Below are 22,785 nucleotides of genomic sequence, written 5' to 3'. Positions count from 1 at the left end.
CGTTCACCAGTTAAGGGAACTGAGCTACTGCCACCCCAAAAATCATTCCCTGACCGGGAATCGAACCCGGGCCGCGGCGGTGAGAGCGCCGAATCCTAACCACTAGACCACCAGGGAGTTAATGGCGCGAAGGGTGGAAATCAGTAAAGTAGATAGTGAGTAAAGGATCATGGGTAGAAGACATGAGCAATCGACAGTGAAATCTCCGTACGTCAGAGGCCCCCTCCACACGATGTCGGATCTTTTTGAAAAAACTCAACTTTTTTGTTGCGGTTACGCCTTCCGTCCACACGACAACGCAGATATTCGGAACGAAAACGCAACTTTTTGAAAACGCTGGCGAAGGTGACATTTTTTGAAAACGCTGGGTCTGGGTTGTCTGCATCCGCAAGTTTTTGTATCCGGGGGGCGTGTCGCTGCGGCTCCCCGCTGTGACGTCATGCATGTGACCCGTGTCTACATGTACAAACGGAGTTAAAACCGGCTAGTTTCTGACGTATAACAGCTCCACGTTGAAGATGCGTTGATGAACATGCTGAGTTTGAATAGTTCTTCGTCTGTTTCTTTCTTTATGAGTCATAAAGTTTATTTATTCATTCATTCATTCATTCATTCATTCATGTTCCTCGCCAAAGACGCCGGCGCCAGTTCCGGGTCAGACCGGTACGCGCCGTCTACTGGTGGAGAACTCTGTGATGGAGGTCGTCCTCCAGGTATGTGATTTAATGACGGCGTGAAATTCTACACGTCCCGGTCCTCTCTCCTGTTGTTCTGGTTATAAACATGATCAACGCACTGATGCGGATACGTGTGGACAGAGATTTTTTTCGAAAACGCTGTCGTGTGGACGCGAATCTTTTTCAATGCGGGGTGAAAAAAGTTGCTTTTTCAAAAAGTTCCGGTAGCGTGTGGACGGAGCCTAGTCTGTGCTGCAGGTACTTGATCTGTATAGTACCGTTTAGTTTCTTGTCATAATTGAATTTTATATTTCAAATAATATAGAAATGAACTTTACGTTCCATCCCAAAATTTTGTTTCCATCCTAGAACAGTAGTCACACGCGTATATACTGCATATGCGAGTACAGGCCCGTAACACACACAAGTGGACTGTAGGCATGCAAGTGATGGGGAGGTAGAGTGGAGAGCAGCGACCTCCTGGTGCGCCCAATGAGCAGCTTATAACGGAGGTGAACTGGCACCTCCTCTTGCCAGTCCAGACTCCGAAAATTTGGTAATCAATTACAAGTTATGTGATTTACTGACGTCGATTAAACACAATAGACAACGTTCCATTAAACGTGGCTCTTTACGTGGAACCTCTAATGACATGCTGTTCCACTTCCGCTACACCAGGGGGAGACAAAGCTATATTGTGACGTCACAGCTGGGAAACCAACATGGCCGTTAGCGAGTAAAGGATCGCGAAAGCCATGGATAATCGACAGTAAAATCTGCGGCTGCCGTTGTCTGTTGCTGCATATACTGGATCTGTATAGTACCGTTTTGTTTCTTGTCGTAATTGAACGCGACCCACGCTTGATCGAGGGTTTACCTTGAGTTTGTTTGTCTGCAGCGGCCTTACTAAAGCTAGCATTAGCCTGCCACATTAGCTGCTAGCACTCGAACTAGCGCCTGCTTTTGTTTTTGTCTGCGAAAGAGAAGTCACGCCGCGGATCATCCGTCGTATTTTACTTCCATTTCGCCCTAAGACTTGTTCCGAAGCGGACTGTGCGTACATTTTGATAAACTAGCTTTTTTTTTTTTTTTAATGCTCAGTTTCGGGTGGGCTCCAGCTTCCGTGTTCATCGCAGGCTACATTCGAAACAAAGCCACCCCTTCCTGTACTCGGACCCTTCAGGCTCTGGACTCTGTGGAGGAACATAAAGCCCAGGAGACATGGATCCCAAACGGGCTCACAGTAACCCTCAAACCAGCGGCTGCGGCAGCAGCAGCAGCAGCAGCAGCAGCGACTCCAGCTGCGGGAGCCCCGCGTCCCCGTCCTCCTCCAACAGCCCCGCGGCGTCATCGAGTCAAACCCCGGCGCCCGGGGGGAACGTGTTCGCCAACGACGGCAGCTTCATGGAGATGTTCAAGAAAAAGATGGAGGAGGAGAAAAGGAAAAGGGAGTTGCAGCAAACAGGTGGAGAAGCGAGAGCCACCGATCAAGGGACATCAGTGGAAAAGAAGCCCCCTCCCGTGACGAGCTTTGTAAGGGGTTTAGCAGTTGTAAGATGAGATAGAAGTAAAGGCCAACATTTTTACATTTTAGTAAATGGCCAACATTTTTACACACACATGCCACTGACTTTGCTGTATTTCAGTAGTTTGTTAAAAACACTTGGCAGTATGTGATGTTTGTAAAGCAGTCCAGATTAGGGATGCTCCTCACTGATGGTTTGGCTGGTGGTCAGCTCTGGTGTAGTCTCCTTCATTGGCATGACGTCAGCAAGGGCTCCTGTAACGGTGTCAGTCTTCTATCCCCTAACCCAGGTGGGGAGGCGCAGAGGTGGCGTGTTCCTAAAGACCGGCGTGGTTGCCAAGAAGCAGAAAAACGACAGGGAGGTGAGTGGGCTCTGGTTTGAAATTTGTCCTTTTCGATGCACCTGTAATCAACTTTTTCTTTTTTTCTTTTTTACCCCACAGCAGACTGAACCGGGCAAGAGCGATGCCTGGTCAAAGTACATGGCTGAGGTCAAAAAGTATAAAGCCCACCAGTGTGGCGATGACGATAAGACCAGACCTCTAGTCAAGTAGGTCCCACAAGGTGGACGAGAAGCAGCGTTATTCAGATCCAGACCTCAGACTGCCAGTTCAAACGATCCTTCAGTCTCACAACCTGCGTAGAAGGAGATCTTTTTCTATTTGTGGTTTGTTTGTTTTTTTTGCCTATTTCTTTGTTTGGACTCTGGTGATTTGATCTGGTGTGTAAAGGTATTTCAGAAACATCTTAATGATCATTAAATATTTTCTTATTTTTAATGTCTGGGTTGTGTTGATATCCGTTATATTTGAATTTGCTTTCTCAGCTAAATCCAGTTATCCCATTAAATCTACTGTACACTGCCCCTTCAATGTGTGCTGTGCCTCCGTTTATTAGCTGGTCTGGGTGAAGAGAGTCAGGGAGGGATTTTTTAATTAAGGTTCAGTTCTGTACAGAAAGGAATTCATTCCAGAATTCATGTACAATGAAAAGTTGTACAGCTCTCATTGAAAAAAGATCAAAAGTCAATTTGCAGTTTACATTTCTTACAGGTATCAGTGATAATTACATGATAAAAACAGCACCAAAGAGACACACTGACCATGCATCAGAGAGGGACACGTACAAAAGGCACACCTTCAATCCCATTAACCCGACTCAAAGCCTCACGTATACACACACACACACACACACACACACACGGCCACTCTCCAAGAAGCCATCCATTCACTCTCCCTGTCCACAGTGATAGAGGTCTGTCTTGTAAACATTGACAAACTAATGTCATTTAGCGATTCTATGAATAGCATTTTAAAAAATTATGAAATTGCTTGAGAAAGTTAACTTTAACTGTGGTATTCATGAAAAGTCGAGCCGATTGTTGAGTGCTCTGTCCGTCGGTCGCGTTCCAATCCTGATTCGTCCCGACACGTCATCGATCGGTGATCGGCCGCTGGGCGTGGAGTTCCGGTTGAATCATAGATTCTTCCTCTTGGCGTCTCCTCCCTGGCTCTGACTAACGTCTGGAGAGGAGTAACACACGTCGTCAGACGCCACAGAGATGAGGCGACATAAAATGACATAAAAAGGCATGCGGTCACCAGCAGAAGAACAGAACGAGACTAGACCAAACAGGACAACATCGACAAAGCACACCAGACACATCAGAGGAGATAAAGGGGGGTGGGGGGAAGGGGCAAGTGGCGCAGGCTTTGGAGGGGAGGGGGGGGGTCAGATATTACCTGAGAAAGCGAGCTGCAAGTGAGGAGGCAGAGCAACCTGAGACCCTGACTGGAGACTCTTATACAGATCTGAGGAGACAGGACAGGGGAACAAGTAGGAGGAAGGATGGGGGAGGGGGGGCAGATGCCAATTGAGATGGGGGAGGAAAGAAGGGGCAAAAAAGAAAAGGAGCAGGATGGTGTGAAGGCAACATGACAGCCAAACAGGAGGAGGGGGTACAGATAGAAGTAGGAGACAACGTGAGTGACAGGAAAGCAAACAACACAGGATCGGTAGAATTTTGAAAGGAGCGCAGAAAACCAGAGAAATTTGGGGGGGAAATGAAGCAAACAAAATGAAATCATGTCAAACGGGAGAGAAATCACAGTTGGACACACGATACGGTGATCAAACATGATGCTGTGAGACGACACAAAACGAGGCTTTAACAGAGACGCCCAAAAAACACGACACAGCAGAGGATCCTGCACACGGCACCGGTCTAATCCACATCTGGCAGCTGCCACCGACTGGAGACGTGTGTGTGTGTGTGTGTGTGTGTGTGTGTGTGTGTGTGTGTGTGTGTGTGTGTGTGTGTGTGTTTGTCACTCACTCTGAGTCAGAGTGGAGAACGCTGCATTGCTACTGGCTGCGGAGCCGCTGGCGGTCGAGCTGGAGCCCGCTGCGCCCAGCTGGGGCAGGTTTAGCAGCGAGGGGAACTGGAAGGGCAGGGACACGGGCACCAGGCCCCCCAGCATCCCGAACCCCAGGGGAAGAGTGGAGGGCGCGCCCAGCAGACCGCTGCCGCCTCCAGCAGAGACCTGAGCAGAAACACGGAGAGAAAAAGATGAACACAAATACAATAATGCCCCTTCACCTGTTAATGGTTCCGGGATCAGGCCGGCAGCACTGACCTGTGACATCTGAGAAGAGACAGACGACGATGGGACGGACACGACCGGCTTGGCCCCCTGAGCTGTCCCCCCCCCGGGTCTCTGACGCTGGCCTGCGTTGGCAGAGGCCGTGGTGGGGGAGGCACTGGATCCTGAATGCTTGCTTATGGATATGGTGTTAATAAGGCTGGTGCTGGTGGTGCTGTTGTTGTTGATGATGGTGGGGGTCTTCTGGCCGCTGGGGGGTGTGTAGCCGCTTTGCCCCGGCTTGGTCGCTCCTGCTTGGGCACCTGAGAATGGCAGGCGGAAACCTACCGCGCTTTTGGGGGAGTAGTGGTGGATGGAGGGGGTTGCCTGAGACCTGGGGCTTTGGGAGACGGCGGGGGACACTGAGGTTGTCGTGGTGGCGGCGGGGTTGGGGGTGCGGGGCGTGAGTTTGACGATGGGGGGGATGCTGCTGTGCGTGGACTTTGTCAGAGTGGCATGCATAGGGGTGATGAAGTTAGACTGAGGCTGGGGCTGAACTCCGGCGAGCGCCTGAGAGAGGGGGGTGGACGGGGACGACTTATTCTGTTGCATCTGGGGGAGGCGGGGCGTCTGGAAGGTTTTGGGGGTCAGGTGTGAGGGGGACGTGAGGACGTGTGGCCGGGACTGAGACGACGTGATGATGAGAGTGTCACCGCTGTTGGGTTTGTTATTATTGCTGCCTTTGAGGAGGCTAGAAGGGGGGGAAGAGACGCCCATCTTTGCTCCGGGGGGCACGAGCGGGGACGCCGTGGGCGGTGGGCGTGGCTTAGGAGATAACGCCGAGGCAGGCATGTTGGTTTTAGCTACACCCGAACCCAAAGTCCTCTGAGTGTTCAGCACCGAGTGTCTGTGCGCCTGAACCGAGCCCTTGATCACCCCCATCCCATCCACCCTCACCAGGGGCAGAGGGGACGGATTGATGGAGGGGGGCCGAGACAGAGGGGTGGAGGAAGACGAAGAGGTAGAGATGAAGTGAGGTGCGGCGGAGCTGGGAGTGCTGACGGAGTTTTTCTTCTGCTGCTGGAGGAGCGGCGTGGAAAGGAGAGAGGAGGGGTTGTTGGAGGGCTTGGCTCTGTCCGGGGAGGGGGGGCTGTCCCCCTGGGCGAGGCCCTTGGCGGCGTTACCGAGGATGGCCAGGGCCTGGGAGATGGAGTCGAGGGAGGGAGTCCTCAGATCGTCGTCGAGGGAATCCAGACAGATGGGTTCGGACGGCGACGGAGGCGGTCGCTTGGAAACCTGGGCTGCGGGAGAGGGGGTGGCCCCCGCTGGGGGGACCGGCCTCGGAACCCACACGGACTCCTGCAAGGACGAGTGACAGAAACACGATTATGACACGTAACATCGACGGGTTCCTAAGCGAACGCAGTGACATCACTAACAAACCCATCTCTGGCGTTACCTTTGGCTTGGGCTTGGGAGGGGGGATCATCTTTTTCTTCGCTCTGAAAGGACAAAGAAGCGAGTGAGGACAAGCTGGACAAATCGGAATTCAGCGGATATCAGATCACGTGACTCACGTGTAGCCGGTGAGATGGCCGTGAGCCATGATGCTCTCTTTGAACAGTATCCTGCCGACAGACATAAATGTTAACAGACGTCACCGTGGAGGAAGTTTACCGAGTTGAGGTCGTAGGGGTCAAACGCCTGCCGACACACACCTGGCCTGCATCCAGCCTTTAGGCCACAGAGGCCGGACTTCAGTCTCCAGGAAGGCTTTCAGGTAGTCTTCAGGAGACAGCGAGTTCTTGCCTTCGAGCTCATAGCAGCTCAGCTTCACCCGCACCAGGTTACATAGCAACGTCCTGGACAGCACGCACGCACACACACACACACACACACACACACAGGTACAGTGAGGACTCAATCACCCCAGGTGACACACAGTAATGAGCTTTCCTCCGTGGAACCGACCTGAGTTTGTCGTCCCAGAGGAACTTCTTTCGAGGCCCCATCACCCTCTTCCCTGGTTTCTCCTCATCGTCGTCCTCTGAGCCGTTTTTCTCTCCCTCCTCCGACTGCTGCCTGTCAGCAGAGGAACACACACACACACACACACACACACAGGAGTATATATGGATATATAAATATGTGATATTCCGATTCTAAATGAGGACCACCGCCGTGCGCTCTTACTTTGCCACTTTGGCGATACAGTCCATGTTGTAGCGAGCGATCTGCTCCGGCATGACGCTGCAAACCGCCAGCTTCAGCTTCAGTAACGGCGTTCGTAGGCGGTCGTCCTGAGTGACAGGAAACAGACAGAAAATCACGGTCAGAAATCGAACGCGGATATGCAGGGCGGCACACACAGACGCTAAATATAGAGGCAGATAAGGAGCACGCAGGCAGGACTGCAGCAGCAACGGAAACAAAGACTTTAGCTCAGACTCTCTGAAATAGGAGGCAACTTCTAAGGCTCAGTTGTTAATTATTTTAGTATAATGTGTGGGGGGTTTTTTGTGTCTGACTTTCAGTAGCATCTTTTTTTTTTGTCTTATCCTCGCGTCTCAGAATAACCATGCTCCCTCACACCTGAATGTTGAGGCTGAGTTTCTTCAGCCGTTTGAGCAGAGCCTCTTTATTGCAGGGCACAAAGGCCTCCAGGTGAGTGTAGACGGCCGAACGCACCTCTTGCGGCTGCTCCTGAACCTGCAACTCAATGCTGGAACAGAACAGAACAGGGAGACATCAGACATTTATCGGGGGGGGGGGGATTCACACCAGTCAGACAAAAAATGGATCTAAACGGTCCTCACTCCAGCAGGATGTTGTTCATGTCCAACGTGAAGAACTTCTTTCTGCCCTCTTCATCAAACAGACGGGAAGCCTGCACAGAGAGACAAGCGTGAGACGCAAAGGCCTGAACGATCCTGCTCGCATTTCTGAATCAGGGTCACTGATTATCGTTTTAAACATTTAATAACTTATAAAACATTCACTTGTTTCACATTCTCCATTAGTTTTTAAAAAAAATAAAGTTCACTAACTTTTTCTAGGAAAGTTTGATACATATTTTTCAGTGCTTTGTGACATTTGCAAACTAATCAAACAGAGAATCTGAATAAAGTAAAATAATTATTAATCTGAAACCTGAATGTAAAAAATTTGTACCGCTCTCAGGTCTTCAATGCGTTTGGTGAGCGGTCCTGGGAGTCCACAGGGGAGAGGAGGAGGCGTCATCACGTTACCCGGAGGCCCTCTGCTGGCCCCTGCTTTAGGCCCCATCCCAAATGACCCATTCTCTCCCTGCACTGGACTTGAGGGCTGAGGAGAGTCCAGCATCCCAAAGTCCAGGTCACCCATCATGTCCTGCAGGATGTCGTTATTGGCCGAGCCCAGCAGTGACATCACGGCGGGGTCGGATGTCAGGTCGGCCATGTTGCAGTCGTGGTTGCCAGCAGCCTTGGGGTGGGTGTTGATGAGTGCACTGTTGGCGTTGGGCACTTTGGTGGTGAGTCGTGGCAAAGCGACTGGAACCAGGTTCTTCTTGCGCATCTCCTCCTTCTCTCTGGTGAAGCGACGCAGCATGTTGGCCAGGTGGATGGAATCCTTCATCAGCTTCTTCCTCTTCTTCTTTTCGGGCCGATGAACATTCAGGGCTGAAACTCTGCCGGGAGACACAATGGAAAGAAAGTCTGCATCACTAACCTGAGTGTCACACCGACGTCTGGACGTCGCATTAAATAAAAACCCGAGAAACCAGTGAAGTCAAACTGAGAGCTCACCCGGGCTTTGGTACTTTATTTTTTCTGGGTTTCTTCTCCTCCAGAATTCCACCATCTGGCTTTTTCCTGTGTTTCTTCATCGCCCGCTCCTCACCATCTTTAATTTTCTGCACAGAGGTGCCAAACTTTTGGTTCAGTAGAGTCATACAACCATCATTTTGATAACACTGATATATTTGACTACTGACTGAACAGTTTGCCTGCATGAATAATTAACTAACTGTTAAGAGAGCCTACCTTGAAGTGATTATCCTCCGTCCCTGCATTTTCCTCCTCAGAGTCTGACGCTGCTCTGAACTGCAGTGTTCCTGTGTTGATGTAGAAACCTCCATGTTTTGTGGTGAGAGAGGCCGGAACGAGCTCGTCATACTGAGACCAAGAGAGAAGTATAATTACTGTTATCTTCATTCTGCTGCGGCGTGCTGCACCAACCTTCAGCCAGAGCCGAGAAACACAACCACTTTTTTGGGGGTTACTATTTAAAATAATCCAACATATGAGCCACCAACAGACAACTTCAAAAAAGTAATGCTATAAAATGCTGTTACTTTTTCAGTGTGATGACGCAACATAACCTAAAGTTAATAAACTATACGTCCTATTTAGGATCTAATGTGTGTGGGGATGTAATGTTGTAGCTAGTGGTGATAAAATGAAGATCATGTGGACAACACTACACCTGATTCCTGCAAACAGTTTCAGTACAAAAAAATAAAAAGTCACAAGATCCTTGGATTGATTATAAATAATTACTAATTTTTAGTATTAATAAATATATATGATGATATATGAGTAATGTGTGGAAAATAGGGACTCACAGCTTCTGAATTGTCTATGAAAGGGTCGGTCTCATCGTAGCCGTAGCCGATATCAATGAGATCCTGCATTCTGTCCTTTTTCTTCTTCTTTGGGGCTCCACCCTGCAAACAGAGGGAAACGCAGCGACCACAAACATTTCAAATATACACATTAGACCTCCACAGTTACAGTTTTAAAAACACCTTCATAGTATATATGTATCTCCTGAGATTACAAACACTCACATATTTGCTCTCAAATTTCCTGGCCAGCTCTTCTACCTCCCGCCTCTCCCTGTCGTCATCAGCAAAGGGGTCACTGGGGTCAAGGGGGGGAGTGAGTCCTTTAGGGACCGTTGAACCTGCATGCTTTACCTGAGGAAAAGATGGACGAGTACAACGACGTGGGAATGAATCAACCGATTTTATACGTATAAAATATATTTATATTAATAGTATCAAAGCTGTAAAAATTGCTTATCAATGCAAAGTATTTGTGATCAATCTTGACCAACTCTATTCACACACGTCTTCCGATGGGATGTGAGCAGGGACAATAAGTCATCTGTAACATCCTACTGAGATGAAGTTCACCAGACAGTGAGGGTTTTACAGGATCAGCTGTTATTTCTGGAGTGACTAAAATTAAAATTCTCTCAGGATCTGTCACATAAATGTTCTTCTCTCTCAAGTAACCAGATTTTGAGAAATTGCAACCATAAATAATCGCAGCTTGACATTTTATCCTAAAGCCCGCTTCACGCAGCACTTCCATGAATCTATCTACTCTTTATCAGATAAATAAAGTAAATCCATATAATGACAATATGAATCAGTGCAATATGAACAAACTTTAAACTCTTTATTGAGAATAATAACATCTCTGAGGGGGACATCGGCGCACCGGGCGCAGCGGCCGTCCTGGAGCGATGCCGGGTTAGGCCCTTCCGGTGACACCGCGGATCCGAACCGATCCTCTCCTACCTGAGTGAGAGTTGAGTTGACCAGCTCCCCGTAGTTGAATTCAGCGGACGCTCGTTCGTTTGGCTCGGTCAGCGGGAGATTGAGGCGGACGGTGGGTTTCGCCTCCTCGATCTTGGCATCGGCTGCTTTCGTGTTACCGAACAGACCTCCTCCACCTCCTGACCCGATCGCGGCGGCACTTCCACCTCCATCTTTCCCAAAAGTGATGTCGGCGGCCTCATCTTCGCGGCGGCGTTTCTTGCTGGACTCCGGAGTCGGCGGCGAGGTGTTGAAGGATGAGATGGTGACGAACGGCACTTTCCTCGGCTCGGCCATTTGGAGTCCAGGCACTCAAAAATAAAAAAGGGAGCGCACTCCGCTAAGCCGCCGCTGGCTGGAAAGCTGAACCCGGAGATGGTCGACTAGTGCGGCTAGCTACTGGGGGTGCTAGTTAGCTTCCTCAGAATGAGTGCTCCAGACAACGCGATCACGTTTATCTCCTTCTAGCCCTTATTAATCCATGTAGTAATATCCCTGACACCGACCCCGTCACCTACGAGGGACTTAAAAATCTAGAAAACGCAGTTTTGAGTGTTTCCATGTAATTGGTGGTTAGCTACAGCTACCGTAAGAATGATTCTGTCGTAGCCATCTTGATCATTATTATCATTATTCAGTGGCTGGGCGTGCGTATGAAAAGAAAGCGGAAGCCGGGGAGGAAATGGAACGACGTCCGTCCAATAGGAGCGCTTGAGCACGCCCACCTGACAAACAAGCGCGAATGTGGTGAAGCTGATTGTTCAGAACAGGCGGGATGTCCGGATCCTGAACGCATCACCTCCTTTCACTACAAGGGGAAATGACTGTACGTGTGGGGTATTTAAGGACCGTGGTTGTGTGTAAATTCAGAAAAATGAACGCCATCATTCCTAAAGCTAAAGATGTTTTTCTCATTACTAATAATAATTATAACTACATAAAATGATATGTCTTCTTTTCCTTTCGGCTTTTCCCTTCAGGGGTCGCCACAGTGAATCAGTTGCCTCCATCTAACCCTGTCTTCTGCATCCTCTTCTCTCAACCCAACTACCTTCATGTCCTCTTTCACTACATCCATAAACCTCCTCTTTGGTCTTCCTCTAGGCCTCCTGCCTGGCAGTTCAAAACTCAGCATCCTTCTACCAATATATTCACTATCTCTCCTCTGGACATGTCCAAACCATCTCAGTCTGGCCTCTCTGACTTTATCTCCAAAACCTCTAACATGTGCTGTCCCTCTGATGTACTCATTCCTGATCCTATCCTTCCTGGTCACTCCCAAAGAGAACCTCAGCATCTTCATCTCTGCTACCTCCAGCTCTTTTCCTCAGTGACACTGTCTCTAGACCAAACAACATTGATGGTCTCACCACAGTTTTGTACACCTTTCCTTTCATTTAGCTGAAACTCTTCTATCACACATCACACCTGACACTTTCCTCCACCCGTTCCATCCTGCCTGTACTCCATCTTCACCTCTTTTCCACACTCTCCATTGCTCTGGACTGTTGACCCTTAGTACTTAAAATCCTCCACCTTCTTGATCTCTTCTCCCTGTAACCTCACTCTTCCACTTGGGTCCCTCTCATTCACACACATGTACTCTGTCTTACTGCGGCTAACCTTCATTCCTCTCCTTTCCAGGACAAACCTCCACCTCTCTAGCTTCTCCTCCACCTGTTCCCTGCTCTCACTGCAGATCACAATGTCATCTGCAAACATCATAGTCCATGGAGATTCCTGTCTAACCTCGTCTGTCAGCCTGTCCATCACCATAACAAACAAGAAGGGGCTCAGAGCTGATCCCTGATGCAGTCCCACCTCCACCTTGAACTCCTCTGTCACACCTTCAGCACACCTCACCCCTGTCTTACAGTCCTCATACATGTCCTGCACCGCTCTAACATACTTCTCTGCCACTCCAGACTTCCTCATACAATACCAAAGTTCCTCTCTGGGCACCCTGTCATTTGCTATAATGGCTGAGTAATATGAGTTCTTGACGTTGTCATACTCAGAAATTTTTGGTCCACATGGGTCCTTGAACCAGCCGCCCTATGATCCACAGCCCAAGACTTTGTGGACTGAGCTACTCCACATCAAACGATCAGAGTTAAAATGAATGTTTAGGTTATCAACTAACAAAATGGAGGGAGCTGTTGCAATGACAATGGTTCAAATGATAAAAAAAGGTGCTGTTATTTAGAGAACGCATATTTAAGTAGATGAATACCAAGTGTCACGGGTCATTTGTTGGATTTAAACATAGCGGTTGTAGTTTTTGGAATCACTGAAACCCACTGTACAGCAGTAGCAGGGATTCATGTTTGTGTGGAAAAAAACAAGACATACTTGCTCTCAGTGCTTATCCCATCTACTTTTGCCTTTCTTATGGTTCCCCTGACAAGTTTTGAAACCAGGCATTATACTAAACAAGTCTTGGTTACAATTTCTAAAATATGACCTTTTGTTTACAAGTGTGATAATTATTAATGCTGTCATCCTGATTCATGTGATGACATGCTGATGTCAAAGTTTACTAAATATACATCAAAAATACTGGATAACTTTTATGACATGCACAATTCCAGTTAACTATAGTCTTTAATTGAACACTTTTGCCATTTAATTCAGTCTGATATTTTTGAAGGCCTTTGAAGAAAGTAGTTAGCATGTCCTCAATAGCAACTCCTGGTACAGACAGCAGAGCTAGCAGTACATCTGCAGGCTTACCTTGTTTCATGACATTACTGTCCATTCATTCATATATTCCACTATTTATAGTATAGTAATCTGAATGCTTTTCAGCTTGTTCGTTTGCTCGAGTTCATAAACTTCAAATTCTCTCCTGCTGCAAACATTGAATGGAAGTATTTTACTTTGTACAATTCTGACTGCAGCAAACTATCTTTGCATATTTGATTTGAATGGAACATAAAAGCGAACTGAACTATCAAATGAAACGCAAACACAAAGTCAGGTGTAAAAAAATCCACCACTTTATTGTTGCCCTTGCCACTTTAATTCCAATCAGAAGCAGCACCGCCCCAGTCAGATGTCTGGGCAGTGGGAGCAGTGGACCAATCCTCTGTGGCAGGCTGACTACTCCAGTCCTCTGCAGGAGGGGAAAGAAATCAATTAAGTTTGTTGTCCCACAATTTGAAATTCCATAGAGCCTAACAAAAAAGACCTTACCTGTTTTTACAGCTGGGGCAGCTGAAAAAAAAAAGAGGCAGAGTAAGGTGACCAATATGTGAAAAATGTCAGGTCGAAATCAGGATAAACTTTAGTGCAAAGACAACACACCTGCAGGGAACTGCTGGATGGGCACAGATGGCACAGCCACACCTTCGGACCAGTCGGCCACCTCAGGCTGGGTGAACTCAGCTGCAGGGGCGCTCCATTCACCCTGGAACTCCTCCTTTCCAACAGCCTTCTCAGCGGCAGCCTGCTCCTCCTTCTCGATCTGTGTTGAGAATATGTGCGTTAGCATAAATTAACTGATGTACCCTCTAAACACAGGCCAGTGTACATCTCTCAAGGTGCAGTCTGTCTTACCTCTTCTGGGTCTCTGTAGAAGTACAAGTCAGGCATGACCTCCCATGGGTGCTCCCTGGAGATAGTTCCCCTCATCCTGAGAACTTCTCTGGCCAACATCCACCACATCAGACCCACAGAGTGGTGACCCTGCAAAAGTCACATTGATAAATCAGTAAAATATACTATGATATCTTCTTGCCTGTGCTACAAAAATGTTGATCTAAACAACCATATTGTTGCAAGACTTCTATATCCTTCCCTGTGTGGTTTAGAGAGGAGAGCCTAGAGGTCTAGCAATATTATTTAGCACACATCCTACACCCCGCACTACACAGACAGGACAGCGCCGGGCTCTAACGGTGTGCAAGAATGGATAAAAAAAGGTAAGTCTGTTCATTTGATCACCTTGTTGTTGCAGGGAATGGCAATGTCCACGTATCTCAGTGGGGAATCAGTGTTGCACAGGGCAATGGTAGGGATGTTCACATAGGAAGCTTCTGTCAGAGGCTGATGGTCAGCACGGGGGTCAGTTACAATCAGCAGGCGGGGCTCCCTGAAAGCTGCTTGGATCTGATTGGTGAATGTACCAGGGGTGAAACGACCATGGAAGGTGGTGGCACCGGTAGCAGAGGCAAACTTCAGCACTGCTCTCTAGAGTGGGTAAGAAGAACAAGATATATTTAAGATCACACACATATTAAGACAGGGATACTAATATGACAAATCCACTTGTGGCACAGGTCACTATCAAACCCCAGTCATGGGACAGCAGTCCTCATGGTGTTAGCGAAAACCCGGCCCACTCACTCTCGCACACTTCCGACACCGGAACACTGACGTCAGTGCCCGGCTTTAACAGTGTGCATATCATAGACAATTATCCAATTTCCCAATGGGTAAATCCGCTCTTACTGCGGTACAATGAAAGGATAGTTTACACATTTACCTGCCCAGTGTTCCTGGAGGAGATGACACACACATCTGCTGGATTCTCAATGGCAACAATAGCCCTGGCTGCCAGCAGCAGCTTCTCCCAGGTTTTCTTCAGATTGATGATGTACACACCTGATGGTTGAGAAAGGACCATACCATGAAAAGGAATTCTTGATGTATATTATGATTGTAATGAAAAGGACTTAATCTATAGGTTCACATGACACTGTTATACCAGCTTTCCCTTACCGTCACTTTTTCTCTTGTAGACGTACTGATCCATCTGGAAGTCCAAGTTGGTGCCTCCCAGGTGGGTTCCTGCAGCCAGGAACTTCTGCACATCCTCCTCCTTCATTTGAAGGACATCCAGACCTCCGGACATCGTGACCACTTTCCCTGCGTTACGAGTGAGATGGGAGAGCTGGGAAAAGGATGGAAAATAGTTGTCAAAAAATGTCCGGTTTATGAACAAGTTAAATCGTGTAAACTATGAATCAACATCACATTTATTTAATGTCATAACTTTTGAATTGATTTGGACACGTTTCATCCACGACAGCGTTAGCTCACAAGGCTTAGGCGTCCCTCTCTAAGGCCAACGTGCATAACTAAGTGGCCTTCGGACTTCTGAAGGCGCATCGCCCTGCCGTCAAACAATTTTTAAAACAACTTGCCTACTATTACAACTAATTGTGATTTCAGGAAATTTACAATTGAAACATTTAACACGTAATTCTGATCAGGCGCAAGGGGCACACCGAGTTGAGCGCGTGTCGAAAGCTAGGAAGCTAGCTATAACGTTAGCATCATGTTCTTTGGGATAATTTCATATGATAAAGACGTGATAGATTAAATTTGTCGTGCCCTACGCCATGATTTAGTTTACATCTGTCATTATATCGAATATCTGACTTTATAAGAACGTTTACTACCAAAATACGGCCAGGAAGACACTCACCACGAAACAACGCCGTATGGAGGTCTAACCAAACGGTGAAAAAGAGAGCGCTGGGAGGAAATGACGTAATATTTATACGAAATTTCCAAGCATGTGATTGGTCGGTTATCAACCGACGTGGGTAGTTTGTAAAGTTCGCCACTAGGAGGTGCTCTTGCTATGTGTCAGAATGACATGAGACGAGTTAGCTTCAATTCGGCCACCTGGTCGGATGAGGATCCCATATTAAGACAAAGGAGATGGAAAGACCATATTAAGATAATGCTGAGACGCTGACTTCTCGGTGAAGGACTGACCGGTGGTGCAACTATATTTGCGAGAGATAAAGAGTTCCAGGAAAGGGTCACAACATGTACTCAATGACAGGTCGATTTGAGAATAAAGTCATGAAGTTATACGATAATTCTAAAATTACGTCAGATACATATTCAACAAGTGGGGCAACAAGCAGAAACAGACAAATACACAGGACCACAGTAATAATGTTGATTCAGACTTAACATTTAAGATCAGTTGCAGATGGATCTCAAAAATTAGGTTAAATGGGGTTGAAGTCCTCTTTCACTTGTTTTTAGAGTTGTATTCTGGGAGAGTTCAAGGTTGTTAACATCCAATATGCAAAAACATTTCTTGCAGATATTATCCCAATATTGACTTATTATTCTCACTCAGACCACGGGCATCAACAGACTTTACTTTTATTGAACATTTCGAACCACGGTCCTCACCTCTGTTACTGCTGCTCTCTTACGACAGCTTCAGTCTGTGGCCTCTGCATTCCGGCTGTCTGCCACAATATGCTGAGCAATATATCTCTAATCACTTGGAAGGGCTTGGTAGTCTTGCACCACAATGACATCAGAAAGTCACTCTTATCTCCCATCCAGTTAATCAGAGGAAAGTGACAAGGTACAGGATCAGATATTTCACCAAGGATAGAGAGGTTACTCATTCTGTACTGGTCATTCTAATTTTGTGAAGGAATACTGCATATCGGTTTACACTACTGCAATCAGACCAATAAAGATAACAGAAACCATTAAATCTTATGCTGCTGAGAGTCTGTAGCTGCACTCACATACAAGTAGGGCACTAATTAACTGTCCAGCTTGGGAATATCATGACACAGACGCTTTTCAGAGGTCAGCCAGGGGGTCATGTGAGGCGGCAACTTTCTTTTGAGTCATTCACAAAAAAATAACATGTTCCTCCTATTCCAAGCAGATAAAACTGGTCACTTTTATTGTCTTTGAAAATGCAGAATATGTTAACAGTGATCAAAATATTCACATACAAACACACATCAAGAAAATAAATGCACATTTTAAAATTTCAGAAAAGCAATATAACAATATAAGTACACACTGTGTCATTGGAGAGGCATTTATGGATTTCTACAGTGATAAAATCAATGTGGTTCACATGTATTATAATGGTCCAAATAAAATACATTGTTTGTGTCACAGCAGTACTGTATAAGATCTCATGTATAAAATCCACAACTGTTAAAAAAAAGACACAAGGACTCCAGCTGATTCCTGTCTAGACATGTGTGCAGACACATACATCTATCGGGACAGAATGGATGGTTTAAAAGAACAATATGGCCAAAATTTATCAGATGTTAAATTGTATGTATGAGTTGATTGACAACATATTGCAATGAGAGGTCTTTGTTGATTCTGGGTAAGCCACATGGCGCTTCAGCCCTTTTTTTTTTTTGGACGTTGTTGTTTATGTTGCAAATGTGATGAAGGTCTTAAGTCTATTGTAATAACATGTCCAAAAAGAAAAACTAAATTAATTAAAATAAATAAATAAACATGAAATATTCCTAATGTGTTAGTCATTTCTCACAGAACTTCCCAGCATACCTTTACTATTAAAAAATATTTCTGCTCAGGTACAAAGCATACCTCTAGTTTTAGATCTTTACCTATAACTCTGAGAATCCTGCTCATGGAGCAAATCCTGCGCTCCTCTCTGTTAATGTGCATGTTAGTCATTTAGACCACGAGCATTCCCTTGCTCTTCTCAACGGTCTGCACTTCTGCCTAAAGACATCTTCAGGCTCCTCTGTGCTTTATCAGCTCAATCCTGTTTCCTCACTGGTCACTTGGCTCCAAGCTCTCCTTGCTTCTCATCAGCTCTCCTCTTCAGGACTTCAACCCCATGCGAGTCATCATCGCCTCATACACCGTCCATGCCAGGGCGGACATCACGGTCCTCCTCAGCACCCGTGGAACTGCCCCTCTGAAGAACCCCTGGAGTCCATGTTCCTGAGAGGGAAAGGCACCAGATGTTAAAACATTAGCTTTTGAACTGAGTAAAAAAACCATGCTGTCACTCATCCAGGTACAAGGAGTGTGATGGTTACCAAATAGATATATCTGATAGCCTCGGCTGTTCTCAGCTGTGGATTCACTTGAACATGTGTTTTGACCACATCGGCAGGCTGGGTGATCAGGGAGGCCGATATTCCCGACAAGATTCCACAGCTGAAAATCGCCAGGGGGGCCGAGGGAGACAGGCTGATTTCTTTAAGACAGACAGGAGGACTTTGATCACAATCACATCCTACTCATTATTGTCAATAATTACATGCATGGTTGATAATTGCTGAATGGCCCTTGGCTGTACTCCTACCTTTTGGCAACAGGGCCTTGGTCTGGCTGTAGAACATGACGTAGACGGCGGAGAAAGGAACGTCTCTGAGGAGCGTGGCCATCAGCCCCGAGTACAGCGCTGCAGGACCTTCAGTTTGACACACACTGCGCAGAGCCCCGGCCACACTGCCATAATTGTACATGCCGCACTGAAACACAAAAACACATACATTTGGTTTGACGCGTACATAACACAGATGAGCGTTCAAGTTGTTATTCACTCACATGAAAAGGATATAAAATACTGAATTTCCTAAGAATATAAAATAAACTTCATCTAAGGATATTGTTTTTTGCACTAATTCACTAACACAGAGCTCCCTGAAATATAATTAGCAGCCCTGTGCTCTGTCTCTTTGTCTTCTGCCCTATTAGCAGAGAATACTCACGAAATTACTCATCCTTTACATGTAAAATAAAAAAATTTAAAAAATCGAATCTGCCACTAGATAACAGTGAAAAGAAAAAGTAATATATAAAAATATAAAACATATCACATGGACGCCGGTCCAAAAGATCAAACCTGACCATCCAAAACTCTGGAACATTTTGGTATCATCTATAATGAATAACATTTGCTTACCTCAAAGCGTGTCTTGATGACGGTGACCGGCAGCATGCAGACCCCGGCCACAGTCCGTGCCCCCCCTCCCAGCAGCACGGCCTCAAAAGCCCCCGGGTTTCTGTCCTGGAAGAAGTGATTCTTCAGGGAGTAATATGTGCTGAAGTAGATTCCCACTCCTGGGATGGTTCGAGCAAAGGACTGGAGGATTGAATGGATGACAGCACAGTCAGAGAAGGGGACAGAAGTCTGAAAATTGTTTCATACGAACTCAAAAATTTAAATAAGACATGACGATGGAGGGACTGTGATTAAGAGACGCACTCACCGGTGAAATCCCTTTCCACAGGCCCAGCAGCTTCTCTGTCTTCACCACATTCTGGAGCACAGTCACCATCCCAACTCTGCCCATACTGGAAGAAGAATGTTGAAATCAGGACACAGAAAGGCAATCAGAACCTGATTTAAATGCCGGATCATTAGCTGCTTGTGCTATATGAGGTTTTCAGTGAGGCTCAGGTATTTATTAAAGCAGATTTTGGAAGTCACACTCCAAACTGCCACAATGAAAAGAAAGCGTGTGATGCAATCAATCAATGCAGAGATAACAGTGTGTGTGTTTGCGTCCACACACGCACCCAGAATGTAATCCACTCTGCAAAGACTGTGAAGTTTGCAGACGGGTCTTCACCAGGTCGAGAGGTTGGAGAAGTAGGGTGGAACATGTCCCACTGAAGGAGCCACACAGGAAAGCCTTGACAGCTGGGTAGGTCTATGGGGGGAGGAATAAATATAGTATGAACTTTGGTGGCAAGTGTGAGTACACACAAATTATTTAAATGAATCAATTCCTGATAAAATGCGCTGTTAAGTAATCAAAGCGTTCTTGACAAGCTGCTCCTGACGCTACTGATAAGCCAGCAGCTCAATGTATGTAGTTATACAACCAGTCACAGTACATAGTGCATACATAGTACATACTGTGCTACTTACTGCATTAATGACCCAGTTAACTGTTTAATGTCCGATAACATGAATTCCACAATAACTAGTTATTATAAGATGTTAACTCTTTGTTCTGTTAATGATATTTTACAATAGATCTTCATCTGTACACCTGAGCAGCAGCACACATACTATATTATTATAGTACTGTATTACTATAGATGCTGAATGTCAGACTGGTGTTTATGCGATGAAGAGCACTGATGAAGAGCGCACTTCATGTTGCACCAGCCAGTCTGCTGAAGAATATGAATCCTACCGCTCACCCAGAGGTGACTGTGTTAATCCAACACACTGATCATTAATCGGAGGGCAGTTCCTACCCCCTAACCCCCCCACCCTGACACCTGCTGTCACTCTCCATTGTCTTTAATGAGACACCTCAGAGCACGTCTCTCCTGCCAGTGTCACTTTTCTCTGGGAATTTTAACACTTTTTTCACCAATACTCGGTGATCATCAGACAGGATGCCCCAACTTAATTTCAAAAGGCCATAATGGGAAAGATCCTTGTGTTCAAACTGTTACAATAAGAAAAAGAAAATTCAAACTGGAAACTCACCCGCGATATGTCCATGACTGTTTTGGAAGATCTTTTTCCTCTTGATGTCTTTGTTAGTCTGGAACGTTTCCACCCCTTCGAAAGCAAAACACAGCAGAAAGAATTGGCCTCTGATTCTGATGAGCTACGTTCACGGTCCTTCTGTCTGTATCAGGCAGCAAATGACTCCCAGCAGGTTAAATATACTACACAGATCACATGACCTACACGCCGTTTCCCATTTGTGACCACGACACAAACGCACAGCTACTCATTAACGAAACAAAGATCACTGCGCTACATATTAGGATGTATCTAGCTTCCACGTGAACGCAGATGTGAACTACAGCAACGTGTCTCTGTGCAGGACATGATGCTCTGGCGTCATGTGGAAGGATGCATTCAGAATAGGGGCTCCTTTATGTGTGGTATCACCACGTCTTCTCTTTTAAATGCAGCGTTGTGGTTTAAAGTCCTGGCTTTGCTGATCTTTTTGCTTTGGTTAGTCACATTTTACAGTGTACATATCTGTTTATTGTGTATGTGTTAGTGTTGGCTTCCTGTGTATTAAAATTTGCTGTTTTATGTGCCTTCAATTGCCTGTTGGGGACAAATCAAGATTTTTGAATTTGAAAATCTCTGTGTTAACATCAGCAACAGCAACGACCCCGCAATCACAATCAAAGAACAATGTCATTGATATATTGGCTCCTTATCAAAAGTACAATAGTGACACCTTCATTCATTCTTGCAGTGTTTAATATGACAGCAGAAACTCCTTCAGCGCTCAGATTGAGGGCAAGAAGGCAAAACCAGGATCAAATTCATTCATTAAATTTCCATCCTTGTGTCTTTTTTTTACTACAACCCACTTGATCTTTTCCTCCACTCGTGATTTCAGCTGGAGAAACATCACCTGATTTGTGATCTGACTTTTCACATTGGGAAAAGTCAGATCACATGTATTAAAAAAAACCCAAAACCAACGCATTAAGCATATCTGAATTAAAAAATTCAGATTAATTGAAAAAAGATGACATAACATAATTCAGGTGTGTTCCTATGTTGCTTACCCTGGACTCAAGTCTTCTTCCCACTGAATGCCTGATCCCCAAGTAATCTTGAATTTTCGAAGACGTTTTCAGTGAGGAAAAAAAAGGTAAAACGTAAATGCTTTGTCGCAGTCAATTTGTTCTTCCGTCGAAAAAAATTAGTTGCTTAAAAATAACCCAGATGTCGTTAAACGTGTGCCTATATCGTGTTCCTCTGTTCCTCTTCCAGACAAACAAACCGGCCGGTTCCGGCTCCGTCCTGTGACGTCAGTGACAAGCTCCCGCCCATATACGCAGCCTTGGCTTTTAATTGGCTAATGACTGAACAAAGGTGAATATTAACCAATTAAGTGTACTCTAACGACCCAGCCCACTGCAGCTGATGCTTGCACAACTTTTGGCTCAACCCACCCAGAATTAACTCCCGCAAGAAAACATTTTAAAATGTTTCTATGGAAAAAATAAAGACATGCGAATAACCGATAAATTTAGCGTCCTCGTGCGTTTCTGTGTATTTTCCTCAAATAAAAATACAAGTTAACAAATTCTACTTTGAAAAGTTAAAACACTCCTATTGTAAAACAAATAATTTCACATCATCACAAGTCCGCTGGAGCCTTCATCATCTTCTGCCTCTTAAAAACCTGATGGCATCTATTCGAGTATGGGGGGGGTTGACGGTCAACTTGTGTTTTTGCAGGCCTAACAAAAGTGATCCAAGATTGTTGTCGAAGATAATGATTGCCAGCTTCTCATTCTATTCTTTAATCCACGTTGGTTTTCTTGGTCATTTTGTTTCTAGTCTGCTTTAAGCAGAGTTCGGTACCCACGTGTGATGCAAAACAACAAAATACGGTTAATAAATAGTTCTCACCCAAATTTCCACGTCCTTGTTTACCACTTACGACCCCCACAGTGAAACCGGTTCTAACTTGCCTCAGGTCTGCCTGCCCCCTGCTGGCGACAAGACGGAAGTTCATAAACATGATCTGACCCTCAGAGCCTCCAAGTTTAGACTCTCAGCATTAAAAGCTCCTGAAAACAAACCTCAGTATGAAATTTTAAAAAAACCACAGGTGGACAACACGTTGCAGTTTAGAAAGCCTCTTTAATTGCAATAATACCAAAATGTCACAACATGATTTCCATTCAAGAAGTGTT

The 22,785-nt window shown here is 45.9% G+C and overlaps 4 protein-coding genes and 2 non-coding genes across 10 annotated transcripts; 1 reads left to right on the top strand and 5 right to left on the bottom strand.

The window, feature by feature from the left end:
• Positions 1-45: 45 nt before the first annotated feature.
• trnae-cuc (transfer RNA glutamic acid (anticodon CUC)) lies at positions 46-117 on the bottom strand. The gene has a single exon. It is a non-coding gene; the product is annotated as a tRNA-Glu (tRNA).
• A 1,267-nt stretch (positions 118-1,384) lies between these two features.
• On the top strand, positions 1,385-2,981 carry trir (telomerase RNA component interacting RNase). Of its 2 annotated transcripts, none has more exons than XM_068336808.1 (3): positions 1,385-2,210; positions 2,493-2,564; positions 2,649-2,981. In XM_068336808.1, the coding sequence occupies exons 1-3, from the start codon at positions 1,899-1,901 to the stop codon at positions 2,754-2,756; spliced, it is 492 nt and encodes a 163-aa protein (XP_068192909.1). In that variant the 5' UTR covers positions 1,385-1,898; the 3' UTR covers positions 2,757-2,981. The 2 variants fall into 2 exon arrangements, with proteins under 2 accessions (XP_068192909.1, XP_068192908.1); XM_068336807.1 differs by having other exon boundaries at positions 2,646-2,981.
• A 97-nt stretch (positions 2,982-3,078) lies between these two features.
• Positions 3,079-11,258, bottom strand: ubn2b (ubinuclein 2b). Of its 2 annotated transcripts, XM_068336805.1 has the most exons (17): positions 10,351-11,258; positions 9,613-9,741; positions 9,388-9,489; positions 8,807-8,938; positions 8,570-8,676; positions 7,956-8,451; positions 7,601-7,671; positions 7,377-7,506; positions 6,978-7,084; positions 6,756-6,866; positions 6,503-6,646; positions 6,362-6,412; positions 6,244-6,286; positions 4,839-6,143; positions 4,538-4,745; positions 3,945-4,013; positions 3,079-3,725 (listed from the first exon to the last, which is right to left on the bottom strand). In XM_068336805.1, exons 1-17 carry the CDS (start codon positions 10,663-10,665, stop codon positions 3,679-3,681), a joined length of 3,567 nt encoding a protein of 1,188 aa, XP_068192906.1. In that variant the 5' UTR covers positions 10,666-11,258; the 3' UTR covers positions 3,079-3,678. The 2 variants fall into 2 exon arrangements, with proteins under 2 accessions (XP_068192906.1, XP_068192907.1); XM_068336806.1 differs by lacking the exon at positions 3,945-4,013.
• A 2,086-nt stretch (positions 11,259-13,344) lies between these two features.
• rpsa (ribosomal protein SA) lies at positions 13,345-15,930 on the bottom strand. The gene is made up of 8 exons (XM_068335970.1): positions 15,800-15,930; positions 15,091-15,262; positions 14,855-14,973; positions 14,314-14,559; positions 13,927-14,055; positions 13,675-13,834; positions 13,564-13,584; positions 13,345-13,483 (listed from the first exon to the last, which is right to left on the bottom strand). Exons 2-8 carry the CDS (start codon positions 15,221-15,223, stop codon positions 13,389-13,391), a joined length of 903 nt encoding a protein of 300 aa, XP_068192071.1. The 5' UTR covers positions 15,224-15,262; positions 15,800-15,930; the 3' UTR covers positions 13,345-13,388.
• Positions 14,636-14,775, bottom strand: LOC137610398 (small nucleolar RNA SNORA62/SNORA6 family). The gene has a single exon (XR_011038490.1). It is a non-coding gene; the product is annotated as a small nucleolar RNA SNORA62/SNORA6 family (small nucleolar RNA).
• Positions 15,931-16,527: 597 nt separating the features above from the next.
• LOC137609156 (mitochondrial glycine transporter B-like) lies at positions 16,528-22,694 on the bottom strand. Of its 3 annotated transcripts, XM_068335966.1 has the most exons (9): positions 22,499-22,694; positions 21,646-21,692; positions 20,594-20,668; positions 19,666-19,799; positions 19,356-19,440; positions 19,049-19,228; positions 18,446-18,614; positions 18,177-18,337; positions 16,549-18,078 (listed from the first exon to the last, which is right to left on the bottom strand). In XM_068335966.1, the coding sequence occupies exons 1-9, from the start codon at positions 22,608-22,610 to the stop codon at positions 17,956-17,958; spliced, it is 1,086 nt and encodes a 361-aa protein (XP_068192067.1). In that variant the 5' UTR covers positions 22,611-22,694; the 3' UTR covers positions 16,549-17,955. The 3 variants fall into 3 exon arrangements, with proteins under 3 accessions (XP_068192068.1, XP_068192067.1, XP_068192070.1); XM_068335967.1 differs by lacking the exon at positions 18,177-18,337 and having other exon boundaries at positions 16,528-18,078; XM_068335969.1 differs by lacking the exon at positions 21,646-21,692 and having other exon boundaries at positions 16,553-18,078; positions 22,499-22,557.
• Between the last annotated feature and the right edge of the window lie 91 nt (positions 22,695-22,785).

The sequence above is a fragment of the Antennarius striatus genome, chromosome 16 (genome assembly GCF_040054535.1).
Source record: "Antennarius striatus isolate MH-2024 chromosome 16, ASM4005453v1, whole genome shotgun sequence".
Lineage (NCBI taxonomy): Eukaryota > Metazoa > Chordata > Actinopteri > Lophiiformes > Antennariidae > Antennarius > Antennarius striatus.
Note: the sequence above shows the minus strand (reverse complement) of the source record. Positions and strands in the feature narration are given on the sequence as shown.

Excerpts from the sequence above, each read along its gene's own strand:
- rpsa (XM_068335970.1), bottom strand. The coding sequence starts at position 15,223 with ATGTCCGGAGGTCTGGATGTCCTTCAAATGAAGGAGGAGGATGTGCAG. Across the intron at positions 14,560-14,854 it reads CCTCCAGGAACACTGGGCAG|AGAGCAGTGCTGAAGTTTGC; the intron begins GTAAATGTGTAA and ends TACCCACTCTAG. Across the intron at positions 13,484-13,563 it reads TGCCCCAGCTGTAAAAACAG|AGGACTGGAGTAGTCAGCCT; the intron begins GTAAGGTCTTTT and ends CCCCTCCTGCAG.
- LOC137609156 (XM_068335966.1), bottom strand. The coding sequence starts at position 22,610 with ATGTTTATGAACTTCCGTCTTGTCGCCAGCAGGGGGCAGGCAGACCTG. Across the intron at positions 21,693-22,498 it reads ACAAGGACGTGGAAATTTGG|ATTACTTGGGGATCAGGCAT; the intron begins GTGAGAACTATT and ends CGAAAATTCAAG. Across the intron at positions 19,441-19,665 it reads CAGAGTGGATTACATTCTGG|TATGGGCAGAGTTGGGATGG; the intron begins GTGCGTGTGTGG and ends TTCTTCTTCCAG.
- trir (XM_068336807.1), top strand. The coding sequence starts at position 1,899 with ATGGATCCCAAACGGGCTCACAGTAACCCTCAAACCAGCGGCTGCGGC. Across the intron at positions 2,211-2,492 it reads CCCCTCCCGTGACGAGCTTT|GTGGGGAGGCGCAGAGGTGG; the intron begins GTAAGGGGTTTA and ends CCCCTAACCCAG. Across the intron at positions 2,565-2,645 it reads AGCAGAAAAACGACAGGGAG|CAGACTGAACCGGGCAAGAG; the intron begins GTGAGTGGGCTC and ends TTTACCCCACAG.
- ubn2b (XM_068336805.1), bottom strand. The coding sequence starts at position 10,665 with ATGGCCGAGCCGAGGAAAGTGCCGTTCGTCACCATCTCATCCTTCAAC. Across the intron at positions 9,742-10,350 it reads TCAACTCAACTCTCACTCAG|GTAAAGCATGCAGGTTCAAC; the intron begins GTAGGAGAGGAT and ends TCTTTTCCTCAG. Across the intron at positions 7,507-7,600 it reads ATGAACAACATCCTGCTGGA|CATTGAGTTGCAGGTTCAGG; the intron begins GTGAGGACCGTT and ends GTTCTGTTCCAG.